Source organism: Belonocnema kinseyi, chromosome 3 (genome assembly GCF_010883055.1).
Source record: "Belonocnema kinseyi isolate 2016_QV_RU_SX_M_011 chromosome 3, B_treatae_v1, whole genome shotgun sequence".
Lineage (NCBI taxonomy): Eukaryota > Metazoa > Arthropoda > Insecta > Hymenoptera > Cynipidae > Belonocnema > Belonocnema kinseyi.
In genome coordinates, this window is record NC_046659.1 from 92308707 (window position 1) to 92318700 (window position 9994).

Below are 9994 nucleotides of genomic sequence, written 5' to 3' on the forward strand. Positions count from 1 at the left end.
ACAAGCTATCTAAGGATGGTACTATAGAACGCCACCTCAAGGTAGGCCTAGTGGTGCCATCTCTTGGTCAGGCCGGAAACTTATCAATCCACCCTCGTATGATCCAGGTAATGTACTTATAATGCAGATCATTCGAAGTAATTGATGCAATCTGAGTAATCTATTTTCGATAAAATATTAGTTTTCATGTTTTCGTGTTTTCGTAAGAATGAATCTCTTTTGATTGAAAATTAATCTATCTTGTAGAAAATTGAACAATTATGTTGAAAATTAATTTCTTTGTACGACAGAAGATTTATTTTAGTTGAAACTTCATCCCTTGTGTTGAAAATTTATTTATTTTCTTGAAAAATTGCTGTGTTTTAGTTAAAAATGTATTTTTCAAGTAAAAGTTTAAATATTCCAGTAAAAAATTCATTATTTCTGTTAAAACTTCACCTCTTTGGTTGAAAATTTAACTAGTTTCTTGAAAAACTTTTTTTTTTTAATTAATTTTGCAAGTGACAATTTAAGTATTTTACTTTTGGTGGAAAATTTATATTTTTCCGTTGAGGATTCAACTCTTAGCTTAAAAATGTATCTTTTTAGTTTAAAATTCAACTGCTGGTGAAAATTCATGTATCTTGTTGAAAATTTGTTGTTTTTTCTGGTAAAAAAAAAATCTTCTTGGTTAAAAAATCAACTATTTGGTTTAACAATTTTTTATGTCAATTTTTTTGTCTACTGGTCCAATCAATATTATTAAAATATTGAATACGAAGAGACGGAAAAATTAACATAAAAAATTATTAATAAATTTTACCTGGCCAAGAACCTTAACATTAAAAATAAAATATTTGGTGGTTTAACCATTTTGTTGTAAGCCATACCTCCACTGGACCGCATTTTAAAGATTTGTTTCCCCCTTGTGATAATCATTAAATTTTGCATTCTCAAACTTCAGAGCTAATCTCATTGAACAAAAGGACCGTGGTCACGTGTACTGAAATTTCGGCAAAAGTAGCAAGACCTGGAAAAGGCTGTTTTCACAGATATTTCGGGTACAATTAGCAGCATTTTCTTGGAAGAAAAACTTCAGTGGAGAAGAATCTTCTTTTTATAATCACTTTATTATTCTCAAATTACAAAATAAGGTTTTTTCGTTTAAGAAAATATGTATGTAGCGCTACAGTTAAAAAATTAAGTGTCTTAGAATGTAGGGATGACATATGCATCATCAAAATCAAACAAGTGTCACGTGACCACTAGTTTAATGTAATTATTAACAATACACTATTACTTACATTTTACGTTATAATAGCTGTATTGACATTATTGTATTGATTAATTGTGACCACCCCCGACCTCATAGGCAATATAATCTGTCAGGGTTACTTGTTAAAGAAGGTGGTAGCGGGCTTCGGAGGGATGCTTCGAGCAGAGGGAGCAGAGGGAATGTTTTCCTGAGGGTAGACGCTGCAGAAATTAAGTAGGGAAGATACTGCTTTTCCTAGAATGTCAACCCGATACCGAGAATTAATGGAGCTATAAATCATTAAATTAGGGCAACATTACAGAAGACTAATTGAGGAGTGAATTCTGAAACTACCCCACGTAAGAAAATTTGATGTATCTAACTCGTAACCATGAAGAAAACTGGGGATACCAAACATTGCAGGTAATCGCTCAAACAGGGTAATAGTCAGTTTGTTAGTTCACACTGAGGTAAACGTTCACCACGAAATGTTTACATCAGTTGGTTTACCCACTTCGTGTTTATTCTCCTTGACTGATTATCTACGAAATTTTATAACCTCAGTTTTTTCTGTGAGGTTGATTTAGATGCCTGCTTTTGCTTAATCGGATTACTTCATTACCATCGTCAGTATCTTTAGTAGCAGTTTCTTCTTCTTTCTCTTCTTGATTTCTGACCACCTCTTGACATAAAATTCCTATTTCTTTGAGGATTGCCTCTTTTCCTTGAAAATTCAGATTCCGATCTGGAGTAAGGAAAATAACGTGTGGAAGTAGTCTGGAATCTACGTTCATTTTCTGAAGATTGTCTTGAATGTGAAGGATTATCCCTAAATCTTCCTCAATTCCATTCAGATTTTGAACCATGAGGCTCTGACTCACTTATTCTTGCAACGATTCTATCCTGAAGATTTGATTTTGATTTGTAATAATTTCAACGTGCATGTCAGGTAGAAACGAATATGGTGACTCATTATGAACATTGTTTAATTTCTCAGTTTCAATCCTTTTTAAACCTGGATTTTCAGGATTCCAAGAAAACTTATAAACCACTTTATCATAATCTTCAGTAACAATTTTTTTCACGTGTTTTAAAAATGCATTACAGAAATTCTTTTCAGCATCAGGATTCCAGGTTATTAGTCTTCCTTGCTGTTTAAAAATTAATAAAATCAATAAAGTTATGCCTGATTTAAGGCTTGGATCGTACAACTTTTTGACTTTTTAAACTTTTTTTAATATGACTTTTTGAAGAAAAACGCCACAATTCGTCATTATACGTTTTTCTTAAAATTTCGCTATACTTCGTTTTAATTTTAATCACAATGAAACATTTAAAACTATAGTTGAAAATTTTTAAGGCGAAAACGTTTAAAACTGAATCATTTTAAATTCAATTACAGTCTTCATAATCTTTTTCCTTTTAAACCTGTTTTTAAGAAACTTCCTATTTTTTCGTTTTTATTGTTTTGTTTAAATTCGAACTGAATTAATTTAACCCAGTGAGAAACGTCCAAATATTTTTGTTTAAAAGTTTATTCTTTCTGGTCAAAAATGCGGCTTTTTGGTTGAAAATTAAATTATTTTGATCAAAATTCAACCAACTTGTTTGTAAATAACATTTTTTTAGTCAAAAATTCATTTATTTTGTTGAAAATTCGTCTTTTTTTATTGAACATCTGGCTGCTTGGTTGTAAATGCAACTGTTTTGTGGATAATTATTATTTTGTAATTCAACTACTTGATTAATAATCCAATTTTATTGAGAATGTGGTGAAGATTCTAGGGTAGGATGGATTAGGAAAAGCATGGATGAAGGAGTTGGAGGGTGCTATAAAGGAGCGAATGAGAAGGAATGAAAGAATTCATGTCAAAAAATGGCAAATTGGAGCTACAAGAAAAGTAAAAGAAAAGGGAAAAGGAAGTCGCTTAGATTAGAAGCGTAAAGATTGTAAGAGATGGTTATGTAATACAATTTTAGCTAAAAAATTAAGAGTTTGGCCTTTATCCTGCGAATCATTTTGTTTTCGAACTCAACTAAGAATGTCTACCCGATGACTCTTTTCTATTTTGCTTTGTAAAATTTACAAGAACTATTATTTGGTTAAAGAATTTCAATTTAAAAATAAGAGTTTAACCTTTGTTCTACGAGTTAATTTTTTTATAGTCAACTAAGAATGTCTATACGATGACTCTTTTCTATGTTGACTTGCAACCTTACAAGCACTATTAATTATTTAAACAATTTTAAGTTAAAAATTGAAACTTTGGCCTTTATCCTACGAGTCAATTTGTTTTCGAAATCAATGAACAATCTATTCGATGACTCTTTTCTATGTTGCTTTGCAACTTAACAAGAACTATTAAGTATTTAAAGAATTTCAATTAAAAATTTCAGAGTTTGGCCTTTTTTACACGAGTTAATTTTGTTACGAAGTCAAGTAAGAATTTTTATACAATGATTCTTTTTATGCTGCTTTTAAAATTTACAAGAACTGTTAATTATTTAAACAATATTAGCTAAAAAATTAAGAGTTTGGCCTTTACCCTGCGAATCATTTTGTTTTCGAAATCAACTAAGAATGTCTATACGATGACTCTTTTCTATGTTGCTTTGCAAACTCACAAGCACTATTAATTATTTAAACAATTTTTATTTAAAAATTGAAAGTTCGACCTTTATTCTACGAATCACTTTGTTTTCGAAGTCAACTAACAATGTCCATCCGATGATTCTTTTCTATGTTGCTTTGCAAATTGACAAGACCTATTGAGTATTTACAGAATTTCAATTTAAAACTAAGAGTAGTTTAACGATTTTGATACGAGTCAATTTTTTGACGAAGTCAACTAACAATGTCGACAAAAAAAAATTTTCACAACTTTGAGAAAAAATTCATACCTGAATTCTTTTGTTTACTTCATCCAATGTATATTCTTTTAGTTTCTTTACAATTCCTTTTCCTATTCTGTATCCGAACAAAATTTTGTCCACACAGCTTAAAAAAGATTGACGCCACCATTTTGCAAGTTTAAAGAAGTAGTACTCACTTGGGCAGTCTACAAATAAATTTGTTTTCAGTTCACAAAATTTAAAGGCATTTGTTAAAAGAGATTTTTCGTTTAAAATCTCATCTGAAATAACTCCATCGACTTCCCCTGCGTAAAGCAGGTTATGCTCGCCAAATTGATAAGAGAAAATACCACAAAATTCCTCTTTTTCATTAACTGGCTTTAAACTGTTTGGAGGTCTTGTTGGGTCATCTGTGAAATATTGATTAAACGTTTAAAATAGTTGCTTTTTTCAAATATCGCAAGTAGGTACAGGTAATTAGAATTATGTTTTTAGTTTTGTATGGCTTATGGATTTTTTACCTGAAAGAACAAATTGCTCGAATTTACGGCCCCAAGCAGCCATCTTTTTTTTGTGATCTGTTTTGCTCACTTTTTCTTTTTTTGTCCGTAGGAAATGCACATAAATATATGGTTTCTCGAAATTTTTGTGCACATATTATCCATCCATTTGGGTCTACCAAAGTGGACCATAAGGAGCTAATCACTCCACGCATAGAGATGAAATGTGGCCTGAAACTATACAAAGTTTATGAAATTCATATTTAATAGACTTCACTTTCACCAGGCCTGGAACTAACACCACTATTAACCATTTTTTACCCTTTATTTAACGATGCAACTGTTGTAGTTCTGTTTCAAAAAAATGGCACTAATGTTACTATTTTCTCGAATTGCTCACTAGCGTAACTATTTTTTCAATTTTCCTTTAAACATTACATTGAAAAGAAAGATTTCAAGATTTTAAATTATTAAAATGTTTTAAGGGAGTTCAAAAATATTCCAAAACATTTCAAAGGATTTCTAAAAGTTTCGACAGATTCTCAGGGTTTCCAAAGGATTTTAACTGATTTTAGGGATTTGATATGGATATAAAGCTGTTACATTGTTTAAAGAGGTTTTAAGGGATTTCAGAGAATTTAAAAGATATGAAAGGATTTAAGAAATTTCAAAAAGCTCCATTTCTCATTTAAAATTTTTTTAAATTATGAAAGAGATTTTGAGACATCACAAATTTCAAGGGATTTGTAAAGATTTTACAACAACTATGCTATTTGGCAGGATCATAAAAGGATATAAAGATTCAAAAAATTACAATGAACTTCAAAGATTTCAAAAAAATTTCGAGAGGATTTCTACTGATTTTATAGGATATAATTCTCAGGGAACTGTAGAGACTTAAAATTTTTAACAGGAATTTTTAGATATTTAATATTTCAAGATGTACGGTATTTCAAAAGATTTCACAAGATTTAAAGGCTTCTAACAGTTTCAAAGGATTTGAAAGAATATAGTTTTTTAAATGACTCCGATGAATTTCATTAGATTTCAAAGAATTTTATAGTATTGTAAAAAAATTCAAAATATTTACGGAATTATCACGGTATTTACAAAATGTCAAGATATTTCAGGGAATTTAACGTTATTTGAGGGGTTTGCAAGATTCTTGAAGAAATTAAAAGATTCCATAAGATTATAAGGTATTTCGACAGATTTTAAGAGGTTTGAAAAAATTGCAAGCGAGGAGCTTAATGGGATTCTATAGAATTTCAGAAGATTACAAAAATGTTATCATTTTTAAGAATTTTGGGAGAAATTACAGATTTCAAGATCAAAACTTAGGTTATCAAATTCAGAAAAAATCAATATGTAAGTTTTCCTTTAACGTTCAACAGTTGTAGGTTGGCTTCTTCTTTTATTTGTTTCTGATTTTATTTTCTTAATTGAAGTGTCTCGTCACGTCATCCCGTAATTCGGGATGAGTAGTTAAATGTTTTTCAACTCCGAATTTTTCAGGACTATTCGGCCTAGCCGTTTTCAATTTGAATTGATATATTTCAATATTTTTAAGGTTTTTCCAAGAATTTCGTAGGATTTCAGATAATTTAAAAGGATTTTAAAAAAGTTTCCAGGATTTAAATGACATGTGATTAACTTGTTATTAACTTTTTGCAAATTAAAGTTTGTATCATCTTTTAAAGAATATTCAAAGAATAATTTCTCCTCAGATATTTGTTATTTTGACACCCCAAGTCCCTCGTATTGTGCCCCGAAATGCCCTAAAAATAGAATATTTGGTAACTAGTTTTCAAGACATACAGGGAAAAGCATTGTCCAAAATAAATTACAATTATTTAAATAATTCCCAAATATCGTCAAAAAATATATTACTCTCAACATTCGTTAATTGTGTCATTAATTTCAGAAAATATAACTTTTTACGATTAACAAAAATAAAAATTTTAAACAAATGAAAATTGTTTAAATAATTACCAAATATGTTAAGTTACAAATATTATTCTTGAAATTCATCAAACGTATCATTTATCGGGAAAAATAATAACTTTTCACGAATTAAAGGTAAAACAAAAATTGTTTAAACAATTCAAAATTAGTTCGAAAATACTTTGAAATTCGTCACTTATCGAATAAAAATAATTCATGTCGAAAAGGTCCAAAAAAACATCGTCATTAGAATGAATTTTACATAAAAACTTATATTTTGCATTTTTGGGGCATTTTTTAAAGAGGTTATTAAACTTTAATTTGCAAAAAGTTATTGCAAAATACTTCTTTTTCCATTTTTTCGCAGATCCAGTTTTTCCCATTTAAAACACGTGTTGATTTCAAAAACACGGGACAATGAAAAAAAGGATTTTTTCCGGAAAAGAAATAAATTTCGAAAGAAGATACTAAATCTCAACAGAATCCAAAAGTAAATTTGTAATATATCTTTTAATCAGTTAATAAATATATAGTCAATAAAAAAGTGTAGGTTGTTTTTGGAAATTTTTTAAAAGAAATACATAAAATCATTTGAAATAGATTCACTCAGTCATTACTGAAAGGAAAAACACAAAATATTAAAGATAAAGTGGTATTTATTTTTTTCTAAATTTTCAGGATATGAATATTTTCAAAACGTTCAAAACTTACTCTGAAATATGTTAAATGAATTTAAAAAAACTTATTTTCAATTACATATAGTGCAATACAGGTATGTAGGTTTAGATAAAAATAAGGCAAACTTTTGTAATTAAAATTCTAGCTGTTAATGTTTTTTTTCCATTATTCGTAATACGAGACAGTTTTAAAGAAATATTTGTTGAAAAAAAATTTTGTTTTAAACTTCTTTAAATTTTCAAAAACAAATTTTTAGGCTGAATTTCTGAAAAAATGCACTGTTTATTTTCTTTGATTTTTTATAGATAGCGTACAATGTCGTCTACAATCAAAATATGATCTCCCTTAGTTTACGAGAAATAAATAAAAACGTATACCGAAATGATGCACACGATGCAAACATCTATGTAAGTGACAGTCGAACAAAAGATTTTTATATTCAAAGAGCTTTTAGAGAACATTGTGAGCGACCTACAAAAAATAGGGAAAATAAAAAAGGATTTTTTTTAGAAATTCAGTTTAAAAATTTATTTTGAAACAACCAACAGTTTTAAAAAAATGTTTTCAAATGTTTTTCAAACCCACGTTTTTTACGAATAATTTAAGAAAAAGACATATCTTAATAGCATTAAAGTCACCAAAGTTATGACAGTTAAAAAAAGGACATTTTTTATTTAGAATACCTCCTAAGTTCTTTGAATTTTTCAAAAATTATTTTATGGTTTTTCTTTCAACGCTTAAGAAAAAGTATACAAGAATTTTGTTAAATTACTAACAACAGCTGAAACCATTTTTTTCTTAGCATTCTGTCAAATCTTTCGCTGTGTTCAAGACATATTGAAAATTCAATTTTTCGTTAAAAAAATTGTCGTGGACACAAAAATGATTAAGCTTACATAAACCTCATAGGACGTCTTCCTTATAGAAGTTCATATTAAACCAAAATTAAAGTTTGAGTTTTTTTGTGAAAATCGAGTTTTTATAATTTCAAACAAATCGTCGCACTTCGTTAATTTTAAACTTTTTTCTACGACAGATTTTGAAACAGGATGGTAATACTCATCAGGATTCAAATAAAATTGACATATCTGCATCAGAAAAAAAAACTAAAAATTTTTAAGAAAAAAATGTATTTTTTTAATTAGACGTCAAAATTCAAAAACTGATAACTTCGTGGAAAATTTTTGTTTCTCAAATCAAACGAATATTTGTCGTTTAATATTCTCTAAAAAAACCGCATATTTCGTCGCTGAGATATTTAGCGAAAAGTGTAGATCGTACCTGATTTGAAATGTATTCGATCCAGTAAGATATAATTCATTGTAATCCACTGTTCAGTTTACGTTCAGTTTATTACAAACTGTTGAGTGATTCTTAATTGTATTTAAAAAAGTTTTGATATTTGAATGTAAATATAACTACATTAACTAATTTTAAATTTGATATAGCTAAAAAAATGATAGGAAAGATTCAGTGTTACATAAAAATAAATTTTTATTTATTTCTAGACAAAACTTATAATCTTACAAAATCTTTTTTTCTTGTATTTAGCAAGCGTTTATCATGTTACGTAACGGTGGCGGGGGCTACAAAGGCTATAAAGTACACAGAGAAAAAAGATATCGACGCTCAATATCTGGCATTCAATATCTTGATATTAAAAGTTAATATCTAGAAATTATATTTCAATATATCAATATTTTTATATTTAGAGTTCTTAATACCTGGATCTTGAATTTTAATATCAAAATATTCCAGCTTAATATCTATATCATTGTCTTATAATTAAAAATCCAGATTTTGAATCTTAACCCTACACTGATCCTGCGGGAGACAAATGTGCCCCACGCGAAATTCAATTAATTCTCCTGAGCAAATATCTCAGATTTTTTGGTGCAGACGTTAGAGTTTCGTCCCGTTAATTCAATTTCATATTTTCATGTAAATGAATGCATTTGACGTATTTTTACAGTATATTATGGTATTTTAATGTTTCGAATTGATTTTTTGTAATTTAAGTGAAAATTATATGTAAAAATTACTAAAAATGTGATATATATCAATTTAAAGTGGTTTTCTTTATTTTATTCATACATTGCTCATAAATTCCAATAATAAATCAATTAATAGATAAAAAATGAATAATTGTTTTTTTATCAAAGTTGTCGAGAATATACGAACTAAAAAGTGCCGATGCTGTGACTACAGTTGTCGCAGGAAAGAGAGAGAAGTTTCAACCGACCTGTGTCTGACCAACATAGGGCGGTCTTGTGCAACCTTTGCGCCGTAGTAGATTAAGTTTATTTAATGCAAAATTTATTGTAATTGCTTTGTTATTTAATTTTGAGAATTATTTTAAAAATAAAAAGTTTTTTCAGAAAAGGCTTCTTTTTTTGAATTCCGATGAATTTTTGCTATCTTTCAAACTTACTAACCGCTTTTTAATTGCAAAAAAACTTTTTCTTAATTTTTTTATCTTTATTTAAATGAAACCTTTTTATTATGCATCAGAAAACAAAAAGATTGACCTATTATATATTCAAATTATTTATAATAATAAGCATTCTGTCCATGCTTATGACATTCCTCATTTTTTTAAATTTTCTAACTTCGAATGTTCAAATAAATATATTTTTTGGAAGGAACCTAATTATAACCAAAGATATTATAAACGTAGATGCGATGCGGGCTTAGTTGCCCGCCATAAATGTAGACGGCGCGTCCGGCGAAAAAAGTCACTTCCCCTCTACCCACCGCTCCCCGTAGAAAGCCCCCATCGATATAG

At 28.6% G+C, this 9994-nt stretch overlaps 2 protein-coding genes across 5 annotated transcripts in view; one reads left to right on the forward strand and one right to left on the reverse strand.

Annotated features, from left to right (window-relative positions):
- Positions 1 to 9994, forward strand: part of LOC117169046 (protein misato) — a 205647-nt gene that overhangs the window by 133430 nt on the left and 62223 nt on the right. The window lies entirely within an intron of this gene.
- LOC117169050 (decapping nuclease DXO homolog) overlaps positions 1127 to 9994 on the reverse strand; it is a 76112-nt gene continuing 67244 nt past the window's right edge. Inside the window, exons 2-5 of one of the 4 annotated variants that reach the window (XR_004466603.1) lie at positions 4609 to 4824; positions 4136 to 4497; positions 1857 to 2385; positions 1127 to 1489 (exon numbers count right to left, since the gene is read on the reverse strand). Coding sequence is in view for 3 of the 4 variants with exons in the window: in XM_033355141.1 (XP_033211032.1) it covers positions 2116 to 2385; positions 4136 to 4497; positions 4609 to 4651 (675 nt within the window). In the remaining variant the exon portion in view is untranslated. Of the gene's footprint in view, positions 2386 to 4135; positions 4498 to 4608; positions 4825 to 4908; positions 4953 to 9994 lie in introns of those variants that run through there. The other 3 variants (XM_033355141.1, XM_033355142.1, XM_033355139.1) reach the window with 3 other exon arrangements.